The following is a 25979-nucleotide window of genomic DNA, read 5'->3' on the forward strand; positions in this document are numbered from 1 at the left end:
TCGAAGAGTGCAGGCGTCAAACGGCCCAACAGAAATTGATAGCTATGCAAGGAACGCGTCAGTGCTCTTCGGAGAATAGAAATGAAATGGTAGATCTTAACCAAAAGCAGCCCAACTACTGGATACAATCGACGAACTCAAGAAGACGGGGATGCAAGGAGTCTGATTTCCACGACCTCCTTTGATAGTTGTTCATCTGGACCGCGTAGTAGAGGTCGCAAGGCATGCGTTCGCGAGCAGGTATCGTTGTGTCCGGAGCTCCACGCAACCCTCGTCCTAGTCGAACTTCTTGTCTGAATAGGAAATTTGAAGTCTAGAGATATTGAAAAGAGTAGAATGGAGAATAAATCGATGGGATTAGGAGAGAGGAGAAATAGATGGCTATCATACGTTGAATGATAAAAAGGGAGGTAGATGAGAGACGGTAAGAATTGGATAGGCGAGGATAAGAGTAAGAAGAGGAGGAAGAACAAATTCATGTGGTTATTTCACGCTGTGACATGTGCAATCTTTCCCCGAGATGATGTATTAATGCCTTTTGAATGTATAAACAAGCAACCATCTCACGATATTTAAGTACAACCACTTGGAGATCAACCAAGAACCCGTCCCTGCGTAGGGCAACCCCCTTTCCTGTCATTATGTTCCTTATTACTCTTGTCCTAGGCTAATATAAGCTATATGAGACTAGTTCAGGGGATAGTACATGGAAATTGACTGGGAAAGCATATGCCGCAGTTCAAAATTCCGCTTTTTATTCAGCTAACGTGTACATAAGTAGAGTAAGAACCTTGTATCTGGTTACCACGCCAGTTCCGGTTTGGCCATACAAGTAGACGATTCCAACTGTGAACAAAATCTTTCCTCCTCTGCTGAATTCTTGGACAACTGAGCGTTCGGGGTGGCCGGCCAAATCTCCGATCCTCCTTGCTTTTCTTCATTTTGTCGGTGTTCCATAACCATTTTTCTGACGCTACTTTGGAAGTGTATAGGTCCCTAATATCGCGGTTAGCTGCTGTAATAGGATGACTAAGGAGGAGTACTACCTTCTCTTTGCTAGGATGTAGTTCACCATTGGTGAAAACACCAGCACTCAGGTTCTCCTGCGTTCCGACACAAAGCTCCTTGTCCTCGTCAAGAACCTGCCTGTAAAACGCATTGATATTCTCAAACTCCTCATCCGTGGCATCCCGGTGACGGTAAACCTCGTTCTCAATTTTGCTCGAAGTGGCAGATACAGGAATCATCCGCTGGATATAGAAGAATTTATCACTAGTTCAGTTAGTGCAGCCCCTCGCCAGCTCCAAGGGGGAATGAAATACTCACGTCACCGTAACAGAAGTTGTGGGATAGAAGTACGTGATCGCCCGTCGAAACTGGCTATCGGAACCCTCCTTATTGAAGATATGATGCTCCATATACCGGGCCTTGGGCTCAACCCGATACTTTGGCAAATCCGAAACGCCGTTGATAAGCGGATGAGAAGTAGCGCAATGGTAGCACTCATTATAATTCTCGATGACACCCTTCCAGTTCGCATTCAATTCCATCTCCCAGTAATGGTCGAACTTGAATTCTGCGGCAAAATCAAAGTCCTGCATCCGAGGCTCCTCATCAACCTTCTCGTAGTCATCTTCCCATTTCACATCCGTCTCGCCGGCCTGCAAATTGACCCACACAAAACCAGCCTTGTCGACGTGCACATGAATTGGGTATAGCGAGTGCTGGGTTTTATCAAAAGCAGGTACTGTCTCGAATCGGGGAGCTTTGGCAAGATTGCCCTTCAGGCCATAGGACCATCCGTGGTACTTGCAGCTCAAGATGGATGTTGTGCCGGAGGGGGATTGGACAACGGGGAATGCGCGGTGACGGCAGACGTTATGGAAGCTGTTGATTGTGCCGTCTCGGTCCTGAATGAGGAAAAAGGAAAAATTGGCGATTGTGAACGACAGATAGTCTCCCGCTTTCTTGAAGCGGCTGGAATGGGTGAGCAGCATCCATCGCTTGGAGAAGATTGCCCGTCTCTCCAGTTGGTACATTGCTTCTGAACGATACCATGATGCTGGTAGACCACGTGGAGTGTCTTCTTTTGCTGTGGTTCCTGAGCCAAAAATGCGCCACATTTTGAATGGATAATATGTAATTTGGGTCAAATTGGGGGTGTGAGGCCCTAGGGCTATCCCGTCTATATAGCGTGGTTGTCTTGCATGTCGTGAGGGGATTGAAAATGGGGGAAGTGGGGATGTACTTGTGTGAAACGATAAGATACTATTTATTCCACCATCATGAGTTGGCCTTTACCCTACGTTGACTCCAAAAGATCAAAAATGGGGGTCTACAGCTTTGACCCGATAACGTTGCTCCGTGGTTCCTAACTACTTACCCCACCGAAATGATGTACTCATAGGCCGGCGATGTAGAAGTTCAACTTTAGCCCATATCCTTACGGGATTCCAATTTCCAGTTCTGCTTCTAACGGGGATGAACTCATATTCGTACGCTAGGATGTTGATAGTGCTTGCAAAGAGATGGGGAAATTTCCACTCTTGATGGTGGGCACAAACAGTCCAAACAGTGCAAACTATCCTTGGATACAGGCACACAGTGCAAATAGTGCAAATAGTGCAAACAGCGCGGTGCACTAGGTATGTATCGTCGAAGGCGACGACCCTACGACCTTGATTAATTCCCTGGAGCGGTAGGGTTGATCTGGTCAGTATTTGACTCATCCATAATTTATGGGTAGTCCAACTGGAAGCTTGGTATTCCCTTAAATCTTTGCCCGGGCCATTCTCTTAGCGATCGCCACATGATGAGCACGACCGCGCGTGCTAACGCCCGCCACTAGCGGCTCATCTACGCCTTGAAGGTCTGCCACACATTCAGTCTTCCATAGTGGTGCTCTCCAGTCATATTTCTGTTATCAAAACTACACAAGTTTTCTGCCTTGGTTGCCTTAGCCGCTCGGTGCCTCTGGTGATGGGCCGACCTCGGTCTCTTGTCCCGCCGTGCAGGTTCTGTAAAAAGCAGTTCAAGCGGCAAGAGCATCTGCGACGACATGAGCGCACCCGTAAGATATATCGACTTACGTGATAACCTCCTGTCAACTGACTAACCCGTTTGGAGATACACATGAGAAGCCTTTCGTATGTGAATGTGGTGGGAGATTCGCACGACAGTAAGCAAGACAGAATTTCAATGACATGATAAATCATCGCTGGGCACTGACCATCTCTTAAGAGATATGTTGACGCGCCATCGTCGACTCTCCCACACTGACGGCATCGAGTATTCTGATTTGGCTGTCAACAACCCATCCTCAATAGCAAAGCGGGATGGTGAATCATGTAACTCTTTCGGTACTCGCGAGCTTGACGGTACCCAGGAACCTAGCTCAACAATCACTGAGGATGGGTTCTCTTTATCCCCACATCTGCACACTTTAGATGAGCTGGGAACTCAGAATGGCACTATTGCTTTCCCTCCTGAGGTAGATGTCATGGGAACTGCGGCGGAGAATACCGCCAGCCAAACATTCCCGTGGAATGAAAATGATAATTTGGACTTTCTTTGGAACGACTCGCGTCCATTTTCGGAGGTTCTACCAGCCAGCTTCTTCGACACGAACCTCTCGTTGGTTGATATTTCCCAGCAATATCAAGTTCCTCTCCCGGAGCAGCGGCAAAGCTCTGAACGAGTAGGTCATGGGCAGCAAAGTACCAACGATTCTCTAGGTATAAACTCAGGACATGAATTACAAGCTCAAGCGGGGCCATCCTTACCGGAACCGCGGCATTTTTTCACAGAACCAAACGCGGACCACGAAAACCACCTCCCCGCTGCCGAGGAAGAGGATGATCCATCGCAAAACCGCCACTTAAAAGGGAATTTTGCTCCTTCAATTTCCCCTTGGAAACTGACGCCTTCGGAATACGCAGCGCTATCAAATGACATCAAAGAACTCGCCCTTGTTCTTCCCTCATCTTTCTCTTTGCCTTCCCGACATACTCTCTCTCGCTTCCTAGAAGGGTTCTTTCGCGGCTATCATGATCACATGCCATTCCTCCACACCCCCTCCTTCTCTCCTTCATCACTTGGCACAGAGCTCATTTTATCGCTGGCGGCGGTCGGAGCTTTCTATCGTTTTGAACATGCAAAGGGGTACATGATCTACCACGCCGCACGGAAACTTATCAACTGGCGTCTCGACCAACGCGACGGCCTGGTGATTTCAAACCTGGCAAAGACTTCCCCTGGCTACACAGGCCCTTCGAATATGCGAGGTCACCCGCAGAGCTCCGCTACTAGCAATGGACACCAAGCTGCACACTGTGACTCATCTAGAAAAACTCCGAAGCTTTTGTTACGTTTGTTGCAAGGACTTATAGTTTTGATGACTTTGGCATCATGGGGCGATCGCTCTGTGGTAGGCAATTCGATTGCGATATCCGGCCAAGTTGCTGTGTTAGTGCGTGAAATCGGCATCTCCACAACTGATGGAGGCCATGATATACCTTCTTGGGAAGAATGGGTGGAGCAAGAGGAGCGTCGTCGAACGCTATGGGTGGCATATGCTCAATTCAACTTGCAATCTATAGCCTTTAACTTACCTCCTATGATTTTGAACCAGGAAGTACTTTTGAGTTTGCCATCCTGCGGCGAAGAGTGGAATTCACCCAATTCGAAAGAATGGAGGCACATGCGAAAATTTCATACGCCTGATTCCAGAAATTTTCAACAGGCCTTAGAGCAACTTCTCCAAGGCCATCAAATCCATGAACCGGTGGCAATTTCTGCCTTCGCGAATTATGTCCTCATTCACGGCTTACTTCAAGAGATCTTCTTCGCTCGCAACACAACTTCTCTCACAGAACAATCTACAGGCTCTCTTCCAATGAGCTTTGTACAGGCACTGGAATCGGCACTGCGAGCGTGGCAAAGTTCCTGGGAGGCCACCTATGAATCAACCCTAGACCCCTTATCTCCAAGAGGTCCTATGGGATTCAACGCAACAGCCCTTGTGCGCTTAGCATATATTCGTCTCAACGCCAATACAGGGCCGCACCGTCAACTAAGTACTCGGAACCCCGATGAAATTGCCCACGGGCTCATTGATGGCCGACCTGCTGTCAGTGAACGCTCTCCTTTCCTTGATCGTGCAGTTCTGCAATGCATCCACGCATTGAGTATTCCCGTCCGGTCGGGGATACAGTTCACAGCACGCACCCAAATGCTGAACTGGAGCATGCAGCATTCGCTTTGCAATCTTGAATGTGTATTTCTTCTCAACCAATGGCTTCAAGAGATTGCTCGATGTATTGAGCTGTTCGGCGTTCAGAAGTTGCGAGACGATGAGCGCAAGCTTCTCAGTATGATTTACACTGTTATCAGAGAGGCGGATATCACTGAGCTTTCAGATTGGGCCAACGATGATGCGGATGCAGTCCGCCATCTAGCAGCATGTACCGCCCGGCTGTGGGCCGAGACCTTTGGAGGGTTCCATATATTTGACATTTCTCAGGTGATAGGTGAGAGCGTTACGATCATTGCAGATATCCTGGATTCTAGGATGGCATCTTCGACCTGATGCCCGGGATACAACCATTTAATTTGAACAACTTCAACCTCTCAGGCATACCCAGCAGGAGAACTGTTACAGCTACTAGAAAGCAAAGAGAGAAGAAATCTTGATTCTCTACAATCAAATAGGAAGGGAAGGTACTCAAATACTACCACATGCCTGGTAAATAAGGCATCAAGGCCGGTGACTATGCTTAACAAAGAGCAATACTTTGGAAAGTTAGCTCAGTTCTCTCACAATTCCTCTCACAATGTTCTACTCCATTCCACGCTAGTCTAGCCTTTTCAAACCCAACCGTAGCTACTCTGTTAAATTCGGTATGGGCAATTAAGTGTAGGCCTAACACCTGGATTTACATAAGGAATTCAATTAGCCCAATAATGCCATTAAGATATGTGGAAGCCAGCATGGAACATGAAGGCGGAATAAGGTGGGATCGCATTCCTCGGAACAAACTGGGGTAATTACTCCATATATGCCCGGTATCTACTCTATTTGACGTCAGATTGAGTGCAGTGGAGTCATCATTCATTTTGTCCCACTGTTTCCACATGTCTTTCTCTTGCAATCCAATGAAAATTGATATGTAAGCAGATGTTTAAGCTTTGGGGTAGAAAAATGCGAAGTATTTCAAATGGGGTAGAAACTACATCCTTGTTATGAAATCGCAGATTAGTAAACTCTCCATATTTTTACTTCCTAGCACATACGTAGGAAAGAGAACGTTAAATAGACCCTTTTCTCCTGCTGCCAATATGTCTCTTACCTTGTAAAGTTCAAACCAAACAACCAGAATTGAGTCCTGAAATCCTCACTTCATATCAAAATGTCTTCTCACACCGTCCTTCGCCACACCACTCGCGATTCTTGGAACAACATCCAAACATATGTCGAGCCTCGTCCCACTGTCGGAAAACATGAACTCCTCATCAAAGTCCGCAGTGTTGCTCTCAACTACAGAGACATTGCTATCGCCACTAGCAAGTACCCATTTCCCGTGAAGGACAATGTGGTTCCGGGATCCGATGCCTCGGGTGATGTCGTCGAAGTTGGTGAAGGCGTCACCGGATTTCTGCAAGGGGACAAAGTTATCGCTGCTTTCGATCCAGCCACTCTATATGGGCCTTTAAAGACCTGGCAGACCGGTCTAGGCGGCCCTACCGATGGAGTTCTGAGGGAGTACATCACGATTCCCGCCCAAAGTGTGGTGAAAATTCCCGAGTCATCCACCCTTAGCTATGCCCAGTGGGCTAGTGTTGTCTGTACTGGTGTGACCGCTTGGAACTGTCTCTATGGAAACATGCCATTGAAGCCCGGTCAGACCGTTCTTTTTCAGGGTATGCTATACTTACCTAAATTTCCTGGAGTATCTCTTTAGACAGAATGGCTAATATTTGCTTCATAGGCACGGGAGGAGTTTCTATTACCGGCCTGGTGTTGGCTAAGGCGGCGGGTGCAATCACTATCATCACATCCTCTTCCGATGAGAAGCTAGCCTACGTGAAGGAGAAGTACGGAGTCGATCACGTTATCAACTACAAAAAGACCCCTGACTGGGCAGCTGAGGCTCAGAAAATCACCGGTGGCCAGGGTGTCGATTTCATTCTCGAGAACGGTGGTTCTGGAACCATGAAACAATCTATGGAAGCAATCGCATACGGTGGAATTATTTCTAGCATCGGATTCTTATCTCTTGCCTCTCAAGACGAGATGCCTGACGTCGCTCTTCTTGCCTTGGGCAAGGGAGCAGTTGTTCGTGGCATCATGGTCGGCTCCAAGGAGATGCTAGAAAACGCTGTTCGCTTTATTGGCAACCAGAACCTACAGATCCCAGTCGAGAAGGTTTTCAAGTTTGGTCGTGATGAGGTTATCAAGGCTCTTGACTTTATGACAGGCGGACAGCACATTGGAAAGGTCTGCATCGACTTTTGAACATTATTCCTGTACTTAGTTGGTCCCATGTACTTTCCTAGTCAGCCCATAAATCACCCGAGCAATAAAAACAAAAATAAAAAGGCCAGCAGGTATTGTCAATGACGCCTGTAAATCAAGTCATTATTTTATGCTAAAACTATATCTTTCAGTCATTGCGTTTCTTTTGCCGCATTGCTCTTATTTCGTTTATATGATCAGAAGAGGGCGAAAAAGTGGGATACAAAGAGCGCTGAAAAGGGTGGTTGAACGAGTGATTGAAAGAGGGAGGTTTACTAGTGTACGCAGTAAATTAAGTCGTAGAAAATTCGAATATAGCCTATATCGTTGATGCTCTTCTAGATATCACCTTGTTGAAGTTGTAGGTGAAAGCCTATAGTCATTACAGCTAGTACCCATCTGCTACTAGGGACCCGGGTTGGCACGATGGACTCTAAAACTTGCACTTTCCCGATTTGGCAGCTCCTGTTGGTCAAGGCAGCTGTTGGGGTGTCACCTGACCCTGTTTGCTGTGCCATTTACATAAATAGCCTCCTCTCCCTCTTCTTCTTTCTTTCCCCTTAGCAGTTAGCAGTCTCAAAACAGACGTTTTCCTCTCTCTCTGTCTTCTCCATTCTCATCACCAGCAATAACCAAACCAAAGTCTCCCATATTGTGCCACAGCGAAGTATTGAAAGGACCATATAAAGACAGCTTTGGGAACCCCTCCCACCCGGCTTTGGCGGGGACGGGTCCTAAACCAACCGGGCCCCTCAGACATACTCGACCGATGTGCCCGTAACCGGACACAGCCTGCGCGGCTTGGTGATGATGCGACCCAAGTTGGAGCAGTTTCAGTGGACCTAGAGGATAAACAACGTGATCCAACATACGTGGACTAATCACACATCACAACGCATGAACGGAAGATGTTGAGACCGCGTTTCTGCCTCAGATGGATAGGACCTTCATTTCCGTCTTTCTGTCCCAGCACCACCTAGCTCATTACAGCCAATGATTTTTTTTCCTCTTAGAGACCCAGAAGAGATGATCGGTACAAATCAGGATATTTTCCAGTCTATCATCGCCAGAAGCACGCGGACGCACCGCATGAAGGAGCTTGAACGGCTGCTATCGTCCCGGAAGCCAAGCGACAACCTTCGTGGGGTAGGCACTTTACTTCACCTTCCTCCGAATAAGACTTTGGCTAATGAAGGTCTAAGTGATCACGCTAATCCAGAGTATTTCCGATTTGCTTTACGACTCCTGTTCGATCAACAGCGGGGAATGACAATGGATCAGCTGCGTATCAGTGCGGGAATTTTCTCACCCTACGATCACCTATCTGAGCCAGTTCCACAAAGGATTTTCTATTTAAGGGAGAAATTTGAACCAGGATCCGAGGAGCATGAAAGATGTATCCATATGTTACAGCCCCGGAAAGGAGACACAGCCCGTTCTTTGCTGTGATTACCACTCGGAGGATGACTGGTGCGATGGAATTGAGAACATTGGATGGAAACGGGGGTTTAAAAATTGCATATAATTATGGGCAATATGGCAAATGCTGATAGCAATGGCATAAGCTATCTGGGAATGGTTCCTCTAAACTGGTGGTGATCTGGATATTTTGATACAACTGAGCAAAGCAAGCACAAAGGTTTCTTCAGATCCCCTTCTAGGTAGTTATCCAAGTATCGTGAATTTCTTTGGAGATATAATCTGTGTAGAATTCGTGCGGAGACGATTGAGCAAAATACCTAAGGGACGCACAGGTTTCTTGTTGTGATCAAGAAACAACTGCTAGATCAGACAGGAAAAGCCACTTAACAGCCTCCTTGAGATCATTTTCTTGCCATCCAGTCAATTCTCCTTTTGGAAAAATGAACGAGGATTCTTTCCCGTTTGCCTGCTGGAGTACAGGTAAAATCCCGCCGTCGTGAGCTATGATCACGAGCACATTTTCGCAAGCATCAAGTTCGTGGATACCTTCCACACTCCACTGGCATTTGTCGACGTCATAAGTAAATATTGCAGCAGCCTTATAGATTGGTGACCGTTCAATATCCGAGTTTGTACTGATTTTTTCAGCCATGTTCCCTGGGCAGACAGTTGTCTGTTTCGAATGCACTGCTACATGCAAAGGAGTAAGATGTTTAGGAATGGGAGCAATCTTCGAGGGCCGAAATTCTCCAGGGTGGTGGGCACAATCCTAATGTCTGTCAGTGTCGATGCTAGTACGTGTCTATCGACACTCACCCCGCCCATTAAGATAAATGAATCAGGCTTTACACGAGCAAAGCCACAGATATGACCAGCCGAATGACCTGGGACATCTAGCAAATAGAAACTGCCGTCTTCAAACCAGTCAAAGGCTTTGAACCGTCCGATAGAAATAGACTCTTGGTCATTGTCGAAATCGAGTTCATTTACTCGACGCCCCTTCAGATCAGCCGATTTCACGGGGGAATCTGGATTATCTGGATACCCTGGGGTATATGCATCCGTGAATCCCGGCCCGACAACTAGCTCTGTGCTGCTCGGGAATTTGGATAGATCGCCAATATGATCAAAGTGTTGATGCGACCAAAAGATAGACTTTATCTCGTGTAGTTCAATGCCATTCGCGATCAATGTATCGGGCACGTCCTGGGGCACTGACACTTTCCATCCTATGCTTGGATTATTTATATGGTTTGCCATGATCGGGGCAAGGTTCTGAATGTCCTTTCGTAGGGATAGATCAAATAATACCCTGCCTTTCGATGGGTGGTTTATTAGAAATGAATACGAAGGGATTCGAAGACGCTCGTGGCCTTCTATATTTGGAGATAAGAAATGTTCTGCTGGAAGATCTAGACGAGCACCGCTGTAGAAAGTTAGCGTACAGCTCATGCCCAAAGCTTGAGATTTGAGCAATCAATGGAAGGAATGTACCAATCAATCAAGGAAACGGAGACAATTTCTGCTGACACTGGAAACCCCAGAACGGGGTGAAGCTCTGATCCCATAGTTCTGCACTGCAATGGTATTTATCAATGATTTAGGAAAGCCAAAGACAAGAGATTGGCGAGGGTGGTAAAATCACGATGAAAAGAAGGTTGAAGCACATTACGTATGTATGATGACTGATTCAAAGCTTTGTACTTTGCTACTTATCTCAAGTCAATAGCATATTGCGTCACGTTGTAAATTATTGATGTCATGATATGCATGACCAGATCATATAATCCGCCAGTTGCTATTAATTTCGCTCGCTCTATCGTCCTTTTTCTCGTGTAGAAGATCCGATCTAGTATCTCCACAGAGGTTTTGTCATGGAGTAGAAATGACAAGGTTGGAATTGGAGCAGAAATCGGAGAACTCCGTTAGTCCAATTCAAGTATGAATCAATACAGAGCGACCTAATCCAAAGTCAGTGATCATATTTAGTTTGGTCCATTTTTGTCCTGACTTCCATTTGCTTTCTCCATCTTCCATCATGGCCAATGCGCTGGCTAGGGTATGGATGATATAACCGAATTCAATTGACCTATGACCTATCATATTATAGACGCTGTATCAAGAACCTTTTAATATCCGTTTAGATCTATGTACACTAGGGTTTCAAAGCTCTCAACCACTCTCAGCTAATTGTTCAACCTGATAAATAGAGGGATGAAGGTATGACGCAAGGGATTTTTAGTGAGTACCTCTAGTTTATATATAGCAGCGTATTGATTTCATAGTAATTATAATTAGCAACCGATTGTTTTGCAGTCTTGTTGTTCAAGAAAGGCTCTATCTATAAAGAGTACAGACTAAATAAAACATAGAATATATATATAGCCGAATGGCAACGTCAACGTCGGGGCCCTCCAGACATCTGAATGCTTTCTTTTTTTTGCATTCATCCTTTTTTGTATTCATCCTATACCCATACTAAGCCTGGAGTTCAATACCCTCACTTGAATTCCATTTTTTATTAAAAGAGAGGTTTTGTTTATATAGAGCAAACAATAAGATGAGGCTGCTCTCTCGCTGGATCGATATTCATGCCTGAAAGGGCAGGCACCAACTTCTTAATTGGAATTCTGCCAATATAACTCTTTACGTCATTGGAAGTCTGCCATGTGCTTTGCCCCTACATCATTAATTCTTAGTTTATATATAAAAAAAACATGAATTTTGAACAAAATGTTTATTCTACCTGGATGCTATTGGTAGACTTAACGATGGAGTATATGAAAGGGTGAAGAATTAGATAAAAGTGACTTAATTTTGTTAGTAGTGTACATACAAATTGCAGGTACCTACCGCTTACTGTATTGTATGGGAAGACTCATAGGAAGGCGGTGTGTGAAACTAGAAGACGGCGAAGGCGAAGGGAGCAAGCAGTAGGCAGAAGTAGCGCTCCGTAAGGCCCATAAATAGGCCCGTACCCCGGGCCCAAAGCCCAACCCAGCCGATAGCACATTAAGGGGGTTCGCCCGGCATCTTGTAATCGCTGTATTCTAACCTTCTACTTAGTATATAGAGTTTAAGTTTTTGCAGTTTATATAGGAGTACTACCACTTTCTAAATGAACTCCTGTAATTTGTAAATTATCTAAATAATGCGTTTTCTTAAAGATGTATACTGATGTGGAACAACCAGTGACGTGCCCCTTCTGATCACTTTTACATGATTTTGATATTGTGCTCTGCTGCCTGGATAATGTAAATTGCCTTATGCTACACTTCGCACTATCTTCTGAATGCTAAGTGGGCTGGTGCTGACCATTGACACGTAGGAGGAAGAGATGATAATAAATCATCGGGCTGCTGCATCCTATCTGGCGTGGAGCCTTCCCCTCCCTCGTATTTCCAAGCCTAGTTCAGTGCAGACAATACAACGCCTTTTGTCCGATGTGCTACTATATCCTGATGAGTGATGAGGAGAAATGGGTGATATCAAATTACAGTCTCGACTCAACAACGCTAGTTCCTATTGATTTACCCCACCGACGATCGACCTAGCAACGATTAGTGAAGTTCAGACCTGAAGAGATTGGTACGTACGTCTGCTATGTGATCATATCCCAACAATTTAGGTGCCAGACCTGGGTCTCGCCAGGCCAACGCTTCTCCCTCGGGCGTAGGGACCATCTGCATCTTTTGATCTCTTTCTTCCTGCTCGGCGCCGTCGTGGAGGTGGTAGAGATATTGTTGGATGTTTCCCCGCTCAACAATCATCTTTGTCCGTTGCTTGCGACACTCCTGGAAGACTGCAAGGGCGTGTTGCTTCGCAGTCAGGAACTCGGCCGATGTCTTAGAGATACCGGGGCTATTCGGGAGTCGAGAGAGGCATTCGCCTAGAACTGCGCCGTCCTCAAAGGACATTCCAGCACTATGGCAGTTAGAAACCGTGAAACCGAATACCAAAGGCAATCATACCCAGAGGCCAAGTATGGCAATGTAGCGTGCACTGCATCGCCCAACATCACAAACGCCCCGGAGGGATGAGTCCAGTCAAAGTCTCCAAACCGGATGCAAAGACGCCATTTCTGGACTGACTCGCAGAGTTTCAAGAGTTTGGGGATCCTGTTACGGTCAGTAGTTGAGCACGTTCGCAGGAAAGTATCGAATGTACCGAGGATCCCAGTCTTTGAACAAAGCACACATCTCTTCCACATTCCCTTCGATCGTTGATGCCAACGATTCCTCTGGAATATCGTCGGGTACCAGTAGTACCATATTGAACAACTCCCCACCGCGAAGCACATAGTTCACTATAAAATTAGCTATGAATACCTAATCATGAAAAAAAAGCACATACCTGCATGAGCATCCGGACCCAACCAGTAGTTGACCTGGGGATCTGTTACCAATTCAGCAAGATCAGGATCCTTCTTCATCTCCTCCGTCGACAACAGCAAACGGTATGCGAGATCGCCAGTCTTGACCGGTGGATCGACTCGACCCAGCAATCCCTCCGTCAATTTTCCAAACACTCCATCAGCACCAATGACAAGATCTCCAACCCATTGTCTCCCATCCGCCGTGGTGGCAGTAGCTGTGGTCCCATCCTCACACACAGTGACATCCGCCACACGAGCATTGCAGGTAATCCTAACTCCCAACTCAAGCGCTCTGTCAACTAAACATCGCTGCAGGTCCGCACGATGGAAGTCACGATACCAAGTACCGGGGTAGTTACTCTCCGATGCGTGAAAGTCCAAAGATGAAATGTGATTCCCCTTCCATCCAAGAAAGTTGCAAACTCGGGGAATGGTCATGTGTGGCGTTAAGGCTTTTTCGAGACCCCAGTGCTGGAGTACACGCGAGCTGTTGGGTAGGACCTGGATACCTGCGCCGACCTCTTTGATCTCCCGTGTTGCCTCGAGGACCTCGACATCATGCCCAGCGAGCGCGCAACTGATCGCAGACCCAAGTCCTGCGAGGCCTGCGCCGACAATTACGACTTTCAGTTGGCATGACGTAGAGCGGATGTCTTGCTCTTTGATGGGGATTTGGGGGGCCATTGTGAGGTGTGTGTAACAGAACCCAGACGGTGGATGTTTCGATTATTGAATACCGTCCGGTGTACTGTGAGACAGGACTACTTATGATAGATAGGCCCATCGGACATGGTCCCTCCATCCTTTACTCGACTCTACTCCAACCATGGACAAAGATGGGGGTTAGCTTAGTCCCGGTTATGCCGCTATCCGATAGCTTAAAAGGCAGGAATGTCTGAGGGGAAAGAGCATCACTACACAGTAAGACAGTATCCAGCTACAAAGATATGTCAAGAGTGAGTCTTACCACTTCTTCCTTGATGATCCGAGCTAACCGAACAAGTTTTCTCTGAAAGGGCGCACGGCACTGGTGACGGGCGGTGCTCGGGGTTGCGGCCTAGCCTTTGCGCGGGGACTCGCCGAAGAAGGCGCTGATGTAGCGGTCTTTGATGTTGTTTCACCAGAGGATGGATTCCATGATATTGAGAAGGATTGCGGTGTCCGAACTGCGTATTACAAGTGGGTAGATTGTACATTTGGGGGTAGCATCGCTAACAACAGCAGAGTCGATGTCTCATCTCAGGAATCTTTACAAGAAGGCTTCGCCAGCTTCCAGAAGGATTTTAATAATTCTCTGGATATCTGCGTTCCATGCGCCGGTATCAATCGCCATCTCCCATTCCTAGAATTTACCTACAAAGATCATCAGGATCTACTGTCTATCAACGTACTCGGACTTTACTTTACTGCCCAACTCGCAGCCAAGCAAATGATCGCGAACAAGACAAAGCACGGCAGCATTGTTCTAGTCGCCAGTATGGCGAGTCATATCGCTGTGCGCAGCCAGCTATGTTCGGCGTATTGTGGCACAAAGGGCGCAGTGAGATCGATGTGTCCGGCGATCGCGAAAGAGCTGGCCGAATATGTGAGTCGGTCGCAAATAACCATTTAGCAAAGGTCGCTAAATTAGTACAATAGGGTATTCGAGTCAATTCCATCTCTCCGGGATTCGTGCGAACAGAAATGACGGCCGCAGTAAGTCCCCACCAAAGCAAAGTACCTAGATCATGCACTAATGGTCAGTTCCCCCATCTCCTCGACGGATGGAAATCCGAAGCCATGAACGGCAGAATCGCCGAACCAGAAGATATCATGGGGGCATGTGTATTCCTCGCAAGTGACGCGAGTTCGTACATGACCGGGTCAGACATTGTTGTGGACGGTGGGGTGACACGATGGTGATAAACACCTGTAGTGAAGAGTGGGGGTTTTCCCCCGCAGCATCGATTTGAATAAATAGAGAAGATGGAAAAGAATTAAGGGAAATTTGTCAATCAAGTCAATCAACAAATTGAATTTCATAATGTCACCAAGTGCAGACCACGAAGGCTATAGGATTGGCCCTGTCGATGCTTCCACTACCGTTGTGGTGGTGGGCGCGGGACCATCGGGGTTGATGCTAGCGTATGTCAAGTTCGCTCTTCTTCAATTAAGGTAATACTAACAGCTTCGAAGATGTAATCTCGTTCGCTTTGGAATTGCCGTGGTGATTCTAGATGATCGTCCCGACAAGACATCCACAGGCAAGGCCGACGGAATGCAGCCGAAGACTATCGAGACATTCAGACAACTTCGTTTGGCGGATCCATTGCTTAAGAACGGAGCACGGGTTTACGATATTTCTTTCTGGGTGTGTTTTGACTCAATTGATGCTCCTGGATGTAGCTAACAAATTCCCAGGAATCAACCGCCAACGAGTCATTGAAACGCACAGGTCGCAAAACCCACTACCCCGAGCATGTCGGTGCCTCCGATCCATATATTTTGTTAGCCCATCAGGGAATGGTTGAGGAGGTCATGATTGATGATATGGAGGCACGGGGAGTCTTCGTCACGCGGAATAGCAAGTTCGTGTCTTGTTCACGTGTGGATGGAACAACCCAATTGGATATTGTGTATGAGGATGTTACTACAAATACTCCGCATAAGATTCGAGCGGACTATCTGGTTGGATGCGATGGAGCTCGATCGAAGGTTCGATCATTTATTCCGGATGCTGAGCTCGAGGGAGAATTAACAAACGCGGCTTGGGGAGTGCTAGATGGTAGGTTTTTCGCTCAATTGAGAGGGACTTTGGCTGACTAAGTAGGCGTGATTGATACGGACTTCCCTGATCTATGGAGCAAAGTCGCGTTGCGGTCTCATTCCGCTGGATCGATCTTGTGGATTCCGCGCGAGAAAGGCATGACTCGATTATATGTTGAGTTGAGCTCGACCGACGGGGAGCGAGTGGAAAAATCAAAGGCCACGACTGAATATGTTATGAGCCGCGCCAGGGAGGCAATGAACCCATTCAAGCTAGAGTGGAAGACAGTAGAGTGGTTCGGAACCTATGTTGTGGGGCAAAGGGTTGCGAAACGCTTCATGGACTCGGAAGCACAGATATTCATTGCAGGTGATGTATGTTGCGCTCAATCTGGATACCTTACCCCTCAACTAATAAAAAGACAGGCTGGTCACTGCCATTCCGCTCTTGCAGCCCAAGGCGCCAACACAAGTATGCACGACAGCTTCAACTTGGCATGGAAGCTCAACCTCCTCGTCCGCGGACTGGCCAAACCATCTTTACTGAACACCTACGAAGAAGAAAGACAAAAGATAGCATACGACCTCATCAATTTCGACGTGGAGCACTGCAAAGCGTTCGCAGCCGGCGATGCAGAATTAGCCAAGAACTTCGACGATAACATTCGATTCATATCCGGTCTCGGAGCCGAATACGGTCCAGGAATGTTGACACAAGCCCCAACCACCACATCTCGTCTACAACCTGGAATGCTCCAACTCCCAGCTAAAGTCACTCGCTATATCGATGCTAACCTGGTCGATATCCAGTTGGATGTTCCACTGTTGGGTCAATTCAAGATCTATATTTTCGTTCCGGATGTTCGCCGCTCGGGGGCATCCCTGGACAATGTCTGCCAACAGCTGCAATCTATTCTTGCTGGTGTCAATGTTCAAGCAGATCAGTCATATGCGAAACATCCAAGGGGACATTCTCCCTCAGATGAATTTGTTCAGGCTCAACGCTACACTGCTGTCTCCAGTGCTTTTACTTTTGCGATGGTTACGCAGTCTGCTCAGTCTGAGTTTGAGATTGCTCATCTACCAGAGATACTCCAGACTAGTCGCTGGACTCTATATGTCGACAATATTGGAGGGCCAAGTTGTACAGAGAAGTGGTTTGGGGATCTGAACCGGGACAAGATTGGGATCGCTGTTGTCAGGCCAGATGGATATGTCGGAGCTATTGATACTTGGGATTTCGAACAAGTGGGTGTTATAGGGCAGTGGGTGCAGGATTACTTCTCTTTCATGGTGTAATATTTCATTAGAGTGCTTCATTGGATGTGTTTTTATAAAATATAAGACGAATTTGGAATAATTACATGTTGAACAACTATATATCCTTTCTATAACTACAATGTGTCAAATGTGACTTTTGGTCCTCTTTCGGGTGTTTCCTTTTTTTTAATTGTTATAAAGAGATCCATCGCACGATGCCTGTTCATATCTTTTTCTAATTTTCAACAGAGTAATGTAAAATATTGTTCAATATGGGGATATATATTTCGAACAATGTGGTCAAAATGCTGACAGTTTACTTGTATACCGTACAATCAAAAAGATTCTATCAACACTACAAAATTTGAAGGCATCGAGAAAAAGCAATTAGTCATTCGATCTCGTAAGTCCACGAGTACTCACAATCAAGAAGATCAACAAGATATTCATCCCAAAAGGGAAGTGGAGACGTATGTTCTAGGGTGGGGGATCTTTATAGTGGGGGTTAATCTGCCTCCTTGATTGCCGATCAACCCTCAGCCATCAAGCTTCATCCCACTATTCAAGCAGATCAACGATCCCACCTTCAATGGGTAATTCAAGAATGGAAACGCCAAAAATGGCATCCCACTATCCCTCCAAGCTATATATATCACCCTAGCCAAAGCCAAAATGGGCGAATCATAAAATCAATATATTCGTGCAAAATGGGCTCAATCGCAATCACCGATCCCTTGTTCGAGTCCGTCCGTCTGGGCGCTCTGACTCTCAAGCATCGCGTCATCTTGGCACCGTTGACGCGGATGAGAGCGGGCAAGGAGTCCGAGGGTGTTTATGTTCCCAATGAGCTTAATGTCGAGTACTATTCGCAGCGAGCTTCGGAGGGAGGGTTTATGTTGACCGAGGCTACTCCGATTAGCAGACTTGTATGTGGATCTTCTTCAGTTTGAGCAGTTTGATTGGTTTATGAAACTAACATTGTCAGGCTGCTGGATACCCTGGAGTGCCTGGCATCTTTACTTCTTCCCAGATCGCTGGCTGGAAGAAGGTTACCGATGCTGTGCACGCTAAGGGTGGTTATATATACTGTCAGCTGTGGCATGTTGGCCGCGCTACTGTTTCCTCCCTCATTGAAGGAAAGGAAGTTCTTGGAGCCAGTGAGATTCCGATCGCTGGAAACGCTCTCGATGGATCTGAGTACGCAGCTTCGCCACCCCGCGCTATGACTGTGGAGGAAATCCAAGACACAGTGAAGGAGTACGCTGCTGCGGCAAAGCGAGCCCGTGAGGCAGGTTTCGATGGCGTCGAGGTTCACGGTGAGAGAAATTCCAGTCTGATTTAGGTACTGTGACTAACGAACCAGGTGCCAATGGCTATCTGCTTGACCAATTCCTCCACGACAACGTCAACACCCGCACCGACGAATACGGCGGCAGCATCGAAAAGCGCTCTCGTATCATCCTCGAAGTCCTCAAAGCTGTCACCGCCGAAATTGGAGCCGACCGCGTTGGTATCCGTCTGTCGCCCTACAATTATTTCCAGGATACACGGGATTCCAACCCCAACGCCAACTGGCTCTGGCTGTGTTCGAAGATCGCTGAACTGCCCGAGGAATTCCGGCCCGCATATGTGCATATGGTCGAGCCCCGTTTCGACGAGGTTATGGATGAAGCGGCCAAGATTGACTCCCTGGCTTCGGATAAACCGTCACTGGATGTGTTCCGGCCGACGCTCAAGAAGTCAGGGATCTCTCTCCTAGCAGCTGGAAGCTTTAACGCTGAGAATGCGGGCGCTAAGCTTGCGGCTGGTGGAGCGGATGCTGTCGTGTTTGGCCGTTATTTCATCTCGAACCCTGATCTGCCGCGTCGGTTGAAGGAGGGTTTACCTTTGACTCCTTATGATCGCACGACATTCTATGGTGCTGACCCTGCTGCGAAGGGCTATACCGATTATCCATTCTATACTGAATAGATATAGACATAGATAGACTGCGCTTGTTCAGATCAACATGTCGGATTGGATTAACTACATATTGACTATCAAATACAAAGACTATCATGACAATCTCATCAAAACTTTCATAGCATCGTGAACAACGGCCCATCGGACTGTCGCTAGTTGTTTAGCCATAGCCGCTGCAAGAGGGCGAGGGCAGTATTTGCCAGATAGAGCCGCTAGCTCTGGTAAACTGGGACAATTCGTTAGCATCACGATCAAAGAAGACAGATCGGTGTTCACTCGGTTCTCCTCAGAGGTAAGATTGGGTCCACGATGGAAAACCCAGCAGGCCAATGTGCATAGATACAAACACCAAGGGAAATGGAAGGAATCTGCCTGGTCCCAGTCATGAAGACTCAACACTGCATCTTGGAGTAAAGATGCCGCTTGTCGCGCAGTCGTACAAGATGGCCCAGATTCCTCCTGCAGCCACCTCGTAATGTTACGCAGCGACCGTGCCTGATCAGCCTCAGTCACTGTGCGGCCGAGGATCTGACACGCACCAGCGACAATCTGCAAATCGAGCACCTCCACATTCAGCGCGAGATACGCTGCATGGTAGAGGGCATATCCAGATATCTTGAGCCCTGTGAACTGACGAGGACTGGCAGTCTGAGCAAGTTTAATAGCAAGACAATCGGCGTCGAAGTCAACTTTCCACAGATCATAGGACCGACCCATACGCGGCGTCCAAGCTCCGACGCGCTCGGGGGTCTCCGACCGTAGGGTTGTTTGATCGCGACGTTTTAAATCCGCAGATACAGACATTAACCCGTGCAGCACAACGATTCGAGCGAAGACATTCAGATCTCGCGGTCGGGCAACAGCCGCTGGTGTAATGTATCCTTTCAACACGGTAAGGAATGGGCGATTCTCTTCTCGGAAGGCGTGCTGCGACCATTCTCGAGCAGAGGACGCACCCCAGGCTGCAGGACCACAGGGCAATGAAGATCTTATCTCGAAAGCAGACATACATAGCGACTGCGAGAATAGCACTGCATGCTGCGTATCCCACATGAAGCAATGTATGGCTACTCTCTTACGCTGTTCTTCCTCCATAGTCTGTCGCCACAGTTGATCCAGATCCCCTGATTGATCCACGTTAGACAAGTCGCGTATACCACAGCAGTTGCTGCGCCTGATCATTTTGATCAACACGCAGTGGAACAGCTGTGCGCGCTCGCGCTGTTTGGGTCCAGCTCGCATCTTGCCGAAACAATCTATCAGAAGCATAGTCTGCAAAACCCACAGGTCAGCTTGTGGTGAGAAATCCGGATGACAGAGCAGCTGGCTTCGGAGGACATCGTGGACTTCTACTGCTAATTGGTGGGCCTCGCGCGTGCTGTATGTCGCACCCATGAACAAAATTGAGGCGAGGAACACTGGTGGTGCGGTGCTTGGGTCGAATGTATGCTGGTGGATCAGAGGATATGTGGTATTAAAGCGATCAAAGAACATATCGCAGTATGCCTGGAGTGCAGGGAGTGTCAGGAGCGGCGAGTCAAGCACCGTGGGATGTCCATCAAGGCTTGTTGGATGTGCGTGTGACACTATTGCTAGAATCCCCTTTCTAGCTTCCTCGGATATTCTCGGTAGGTTCGTTGGGGGATTCGGATCCAGCGTCGCCGCACCAGACATCCAGTCCAGGTCGGGGAGGCTGGGTACTGCAGGTGAGTTGGTTTCCCCGAACATCTCGCCTCTGTCCATAATTGACGCCATGAGTAAGGCCGATGGACCATCATATTTCTCCATTACTTCCGCGGGATTCGAATCAAATTGTTCGAACATAGGGGCTGTGTCGAATCCGAGAGGCATGTTGAATTGATGAAAAGCATCGTCGAGCGAGGATACATCGAAGAGCCAATTATAGTTGGAAGTTGCTGCAAATGGGAGATTGAAGTCGGTTGCTACTAAAGTTAGCATGCTAATTGTGAGTGAGTAGCTGGAGTCATCCATACCAGTGTCCATTCCAAAATAATCGCCAATACCATTCAACTCAACACCAAAAGATCCATCCGCCGCATCAAACTGTCCAGGCATTGGCTCAACATACTGCTCAAAAGGTCCAGCTGGCACCAAAGAAGCTAGGAAGGGATCTGTGTCATCCATAGAGATTGACGTTGGGTCAGTGCCTGAGCCAGGTGGTGACAAGGGGACACCATCATGGAAATACTCTTCCTCATCTCGTAGTTCCGGCTCTTGACTGGAACTATTGGCGGAGATAGGGGATCTAGCTGCAGCGGCTGTCCTCAATTGTCGCTGTGAAGGGCGAACAATAATAGAACCGTCCTCAGCTCTCCGGGTCCTCTTTCGTGTCTTCAATGTCCCCTGCCCGGGTCCTCCGGCTTCGAGATCCCGTTTCTCATGTCGCTCCATATGTCGCGCTGGACCCATGTCAGTACCTGCTTAACGACTAAAATTAGCATATCTTACCTAGCAAATCCGAGCGTTGAAAGTGAACAGAACAACGCTCGCAGGTATACCCATTTCGCGCCTGTTCGTGGTTGAGCGCATGACGGCGCAGGTGCTCCGCACGCGTGAAGCTCTTGCTACAACCTGGGTGTTGACAGGGGTGCTTTTCCTGGTTTTTCATGGTTACGTTGCCTGTGTGCGAAACAAGATCCAACCGCCTACTTCAATGTTTTTGACAATAATTTCCTCGGAGTACACCCCGAGGTCTACTGATAAGAATGCGGGGGCCGCATGACGCTAATGTCTGATTGGTATGATTTTTATGAGATATGCAAAGCTCTTATCGAGGGTATTTAGTGCCAATGGATATGTTAGCCACTTAGAGCTCTGGGATTTACCACTAGGGCCGGGATTTTGCGGACGTTGGGGTTCTCCAAATATCCCAGGGAATATGGTATGATTCCACACAGCATGTACAACAAACGGAGTATGGTAAAAGTTACATGGGTTAGATGCTTAAATTATATCAGAGAAAAGTGGTCGCGTGTGCCACGTCTGCCTTAACCGATGTAGGAGCTTGCTGAACATAATATCAAGGGAAATACCTCCACTCTGGACTCTTTTCGCCCTCCTTGAACTGACTAGTATCAGTCTGGTCCTCTCTCAATGTTAGTCCCTGTTTGCTATCCCGGCGGTGGTTTTCCATTCTCATCCAGCCTCCCAATCCGAGAACAAGGACAATGCAAACTGCATTGCAACAACAAGTTGCGATGAGAGTTGGCAGATACCTATTCAGTTAGCGATGAGTTTTCATAGGACAGCGGAGTTTCTCACTTTGGTGCATATTGAGTTCGGAATGTGCCCGCGCTCAATACTCCAGCGATATTGCCCAGTCCTACAAAAAAGCCCGTATTGGCAGCTCGCGAGTTCTCGTGTACGTTGTTATTGTTGTGCCATGCGTGGACGAGACACGATGGAATATATGATCCTGCTGCCATTAGGAAACAAGCAAAGTATGCTACTCCCTTGTTGCTCTGAACATCAATGGCTATTAATATAATCATTCCGATCAATGAAACGGTCAAGGAAAAGACAATGTGGAGCGTTCGTTCACGGAAATAGTCGGATGACTTGGCCACGCATAGCAGGAATACTGCTCCGACGAGATTTGGCGCTACCGTCCAGAGATTTGTCTTGATGACAGAGTATCCCAGTCGTTGGACAATCTGCTCTCGTTAGCCAACTACCGAGGATACGAGCCTCAATACTCACCAACGGGAAGAAATTCATTGCAGTGGCATAGGCAACAGGGTATGTGAAGGTAATCAAACACCACACTGGGAACTTCCAGTCGCTCCATGTCTCAAAGGCAGACTTGAGATCGAATGGAGTATTCACCTCCGATGAGGTATCCCGTAGCAGACGTGCTGTCGCTGCCGCCCTCTCTCTGTCAGACAGAAACCAGGCGCTTCGTACCCCATCTGGCAGCAGGAAAAATGCCACAGCTCCGGTGAGTAGTGTCATCGATCCTTCAATAATAAACAACCACTGCCATCCTTTGACTGCTGGGTTGTTTATCTGGAAAGCTCCAAAGGAGATAAGCCCACTAAACGCAGATGCCAGAACTGCAAAGGACTGCATGATGGCCAAGCGGAATCCCATTTCTCCGCGCTTATAGAACAACGTGAGGTAGAAGGTAGCTCCGGCGAAGAAGCCAGCTTCAAAAACACCCAATATGATGCGAATCGCAAGCAGAGAGCCAAAATCCTTAGCGGCGCATTGGCATAGTGCTAGAACTCCCCATACAAAAGACACTTTCATATGGATGTCAGTAAGTCCTATCAAGGTTGTAGAAGCGTTGAAGGATCTCACTTATAGACAGCATAAGTCGGCCTGAAAATCTTTTAATCAAAAGATTCCATGGCAGATCGAACAACCCAAAGGGAATATAGAAGAGCAGAATCAAAAGGGAATAGTCATTCCCCTTCAGATTCAAGTCCTTGTCCAGACCATCTGTCTTTGCATTTGCCAAATTGCTCTGAGATGATTGTTAGCACGTTTTGAGGAGATAATGCCATTATATGAGTACGTACCCGATCCATACAGTCAAAGAAGTACATCTGAGCGATGACACAAGCCGCAAAGTTAGCAATGATCCCCAATAGCCTAGTCTATATGTTGAAAGATTTACCAAGCATAGTGTTGGAAGCACAATGAAATCAATTTTCCTAACATAGGACCTCTCGGCCTCGGGATCTGTATACGTAGTGCTTTCGGCAATGTTTACTTCAGGGTCGGGCACCTTGGCCATTTCGGATGGTTTCAATTCAGACATTATGATATATTGTTGAACCGCTCATTGTAAAATATATAGCGAGGAGGCTAGTCGACCGGGTTCTTATACTGAGCAACATCTCCCTCGTACAGCATTCCAACCCCTTGACTTGCTCGCTCACGCATGTAGTACAATAGTTCGACAAGTCATGTCCAAATATGACCAATCGCTGTATCTCCTTATTCTCCAGATAGGATAGAATTAGTACATTTGTTCTTTGTTCACCCCATATCTTCCCCGCACGGCCTTATCGCAGGTAAATACACTGTTGACCCCCATTCTTGGTGCATCCTTGTCCCTACCCCCATCCTTCATCGCAAATGCTAGAGCTCCAGCTAGAGCTGGACGAGCTGGATTAGTTGGAGTTGAGATGTCGGACTTCTCTGCGAGGTTGAACAGTCATGGGGTAGTTCTTTTTCAATTCCGAGGAAATATATTCGAGCCAAAGTGAGATTAACGAGCAAACACAAGCACAACGCATCAAATCATTCAACAAAATGTCTGTACCTTCAGCTCCACCGATTTTGGATTTCTCTCCATTCTATGGAAAGGACAGCGACGCGAAATCCAAGTTGATTGAAGAGGTGCGCAAATGTTGCCATTACAACGGATTTTTCCAGATCACCGGCCACCGCGTCCCACTGGACTTGCAGCGCCGCGTTATGAACTGCTCCAGGCGCTTCTTTGATCTCCCTCTGGAAGAGAAATTGAAAATTGACAAGAGTAAGAGCCTTGTCCACTCATCGTGAATTCCGCTAACTGAATAGATCTCACTACATTTAACAGAGGCTATGAACTCCTCCGGTCGCAAATGCTAGAAGTGGGCACCGGCCCCGAGCTGAAAGAAGGCCTGTACATCGGCGAGGAAATCCCCGAAGACCACCCCTACTATTTGGAGAAGAAGTTGAACAGCGGCCCCAACCAATGGCCGCCGACTGTTCCCAACAAGGAGGAATTTGAAACAACAACTATGGAATACTACCACGCGGTATTCGATTTGGCAAAGGATGTTTTGGGAGTTCTGGCTCAAACACTAGGGGTTGAATCATCCTTCTTCGACCCCCTAACAGCCGGAGCTGTTGCGACAATGCGATACCTTCACTATCCGGCGCAGCCGCAGGATACCGACGAGAAATTGAACCGCGGAATCGGAGCGCACACCGATTTCGGATGCATCACTCTCCTTCTGCAGGATGAGGTGGATGGCCTACAAGTTCTAGATGCACCATCGGGACAATGGCTAGACGTTAGTTCCAACTACATTAATCACTTAAGCTTGACTCTGACAAAGATCGATAGGTCAAACCCGTTCCCGGTGCCTATGTGGTGAATTTGGGTAACCTCTTCATGCGCATGGCGAACGACAAATACAAATCTAACACCCATCGTGTGATCAACAAATCCGGTAGAGAGAGATACTCGATTCCGTTCTTCTTCAGTGGAAACCCGGATTATGTGTGCGAGTGCTTGCCAAACTGTCGTGAGGAGGGTGAACCGGCCAAGTATGGTCCGATTACTGTGCAGGATATGGTCACGGCGTCTTACAAGGAGAGCTACGGCCGGGCTGAGGCATTCAAGAAGGATTTGGATGCACAGAAGGCGGATGTTATTCCAGCTGTTGCTGCGGTCGGCGCTTAGTGCTACTCAGATTGCCAATTCATTGAAATATCTCTTCTTATTTGATGTCCCTACCGAAAAGAATGAAACCTCAGAAACCATAGAAGAGGTACGGAGTATGGCCAATGCACTGTTGGCACAGTCTATAGCACACAACACGAAAAATAACTCAATAACTATATCTGATTGGTTGACTTAATGGGCTGACAAGCGCTAAGTGCAGTAACGCCACAAAGTAAGGTAAGTCTCGGCCTGGTGTAAGCTGTTGTGATATCACATATCCAAGACATCCCCGGATCCCA

The 25979-nt window shown here is 47.4% G+C and overlaps 9 protein-coding genes across 9 annotated transcripts; 5 read left to right on the forward strand and 4 right to left on the reverse strand.

Annotated features, from left to right (window-relative positions):
• Positions 1–801: 801 nt before the first annotated feature.
• On the reverse strand, positions 802–2123 carry PEX2_023200 (aromatic ring-hydroxylating oxygenase subunit alpha; the record flags this gene model as incomplete). Its single annotated transcript, XM_016739595.1, has 3 exons — positions 802–996; positions 1047–1272; positions 1327–2123. 3 exons carry the CDS (start codon positions 2121–2123, stop codon positions 802–804), a joined length of 1218 nt encoding a protein of 405 aa, XP_016596339.1.
• A 1121-nt stretch (positions 2124–3244) lies between these two features.
• PEX2_023210 (fungal specific transcription factor domain-containing protein) lies at positions 3245–5587 on the forward strand (the record flags this gene model as incomplete). The annotated part of the gene is made up of 1 exon (XM_016739596.1): positions 3245–5587. One exon carries the CDS (start codon positions 3245–3247, stop codon positions 5585–5587), a length of 2343 nt encoding a protein of 780 aa, XP_016596340.1.
• Positions 5588–6407: 820 nt separating this feature from the next.
• On the forward strand, positions 6408–7513 carry PEX2_023220 (zinc-dependent alcohol dehydrogenase family protein; the record flags this gene model as incomplete). The annotated part of the gene is made up of 2 exons (XM_016739597.1): positions 6408–6918; positions 6987–7513. The coding sequence occupies 2 exons, from the start codon at positions 6408–6410 to the stop codon at positions 7511–7513; spliced, it is 1038 nt and encodes a 345-aa protein (XP_016596341.1).
• Positions 7514–9281: 1768 nt separating this feature from the next.
• On the reverse strand, positions 9282–10503 carry PEX2_023230 (MBL fold metallo-hydrolase; the record flags this gene model as incomplete). Its single annotated transcript, XM_016739598.1, has 3 exons — positions 9282–9704; positions 9752–10361; positions 10430–10503. The coding sequence occupies 3 exons, from the start codon at positions 10501–10503 to the stop codon at positions 9282–9284; spliced, it is 1107 nt and encodes a 368-aa protein (XP_016596342.1).
• A 1925-nt stretch (positions 10504–12428) lies between these two features.
• PEX2_023240 (Monooxygenase, FAD-binding) lies at positions 12429–13994 on the reverse strand (the record flags this gene model as incomplete). Its single annotated transcript, XM_016739599.1, has 5 exons — positions 12429–12485; positions 12532–12859; positions 12907–13053; positions 13103–13241; positions 13289–13994. The coding sequence occupies 5 exons, from the start codon at positions 13992–13994 to the stop codon at positions 12429–12431; spliced, it is 1377 nt and encodes a 458-aa protein (XP_016596343.1).
• Positions 13995–14201: 207 nt separating this feature from the next.
• Positions 14202–17354, forward strand: PEX2_023250 (Monooxygenase, FAD-binding; the record flags this gene model as incomplete). The annotated part of the gene is made up of 9 exons (XM_016739600.1): positions 14202–14231; positions 14314–14895; positions 14949–15005; positions 15054–15192; positions 15350–15434; positions 15486–15660; positions 15711–16074; positions 16120–16430; positions 16482–17354. The coding sequence occupies 9 exons, from the start codon at positions 14202–14204 to the stop codon at positions 17352–17354; spliced, it is 2616 nt and encodes an 871-aa protein (XP_016596344.1).
• Positions 17355–18022: 668 nt separating this feature from the next.
• Positions 18023–19286, forward strand: PEX2_023260 (alkene reductase; the record flags this gene model as incomplete). Its single annotated transcript, XM_016739601.1, has 3 exons — positions 18023–18241; positions 18301–18631; positions 18679–19286. 3 exons carry the CDS (start codon positions 18023–18025, stop codon positions 19284–19286), a joined length of 1158 nt encoding a protein of 385 aa, XP_016596345.1.
• Positions 19287–19370: 84 nt separating this feature from the next.
• Positions 19371–24060, reverse strand: PEX2_023270 (MFS transporter/fungal specific transcription factor domain-containing protein; the record flags this gene model as incomplete). The annotated part of the gene is made up of 10 exons (XM_016739602.1): positions 19371–20239; positions 20288–21220; positions 21272–21697; positions 21747–21862; positions 22331–22513; positions 22560–22951; positions 22998–23539; positions 23598–23763; positions 23819–23845; positions 23917–24060. The coding sequence occupies 10 exons, from the start codon at positions 24058–24060 to the stop codon at positions 19371–19373; spliced, it is 3798 nt and encodes a 1265-aa protein (XP_016596346.1).
• Positions 24061–24557: 497 nt separating this feature from the next.
• encD (Fe(2+)/2-oxoglutarate-dependent oxygenase encD) lies at positions 24558–25698 on the forward strand (the record flags this gene model as incomplete). Its single annotated transcript, XM_016739603.1, has 3 exons — positions 24558–24783; positions 24828–25306; positions 25360–25698. The coding sequence occupies 3 exons, from the start codon at positions 24558–24560 to the stop codon at positions 25696–25698; spliced, it is 1044 nt and encodes a 347-aa protein (XP_016596347.1).
• Positions 25699–25979: the final 281 nt, after the last annotated feature.

Source organism: Penicillium expansum (assembly GCF_000769745.1).
Source record: "Penicillium expansum strain MD-8 chromosome Unknown contig60, whole genome shotgun sequence".
Lineage (NCBI taxonomy): Eukaryota > Fungi > Ascomycota > Eurotiomycetes > Eurotiales > Aspergillaceae > Penicillium > Penicillium expansum.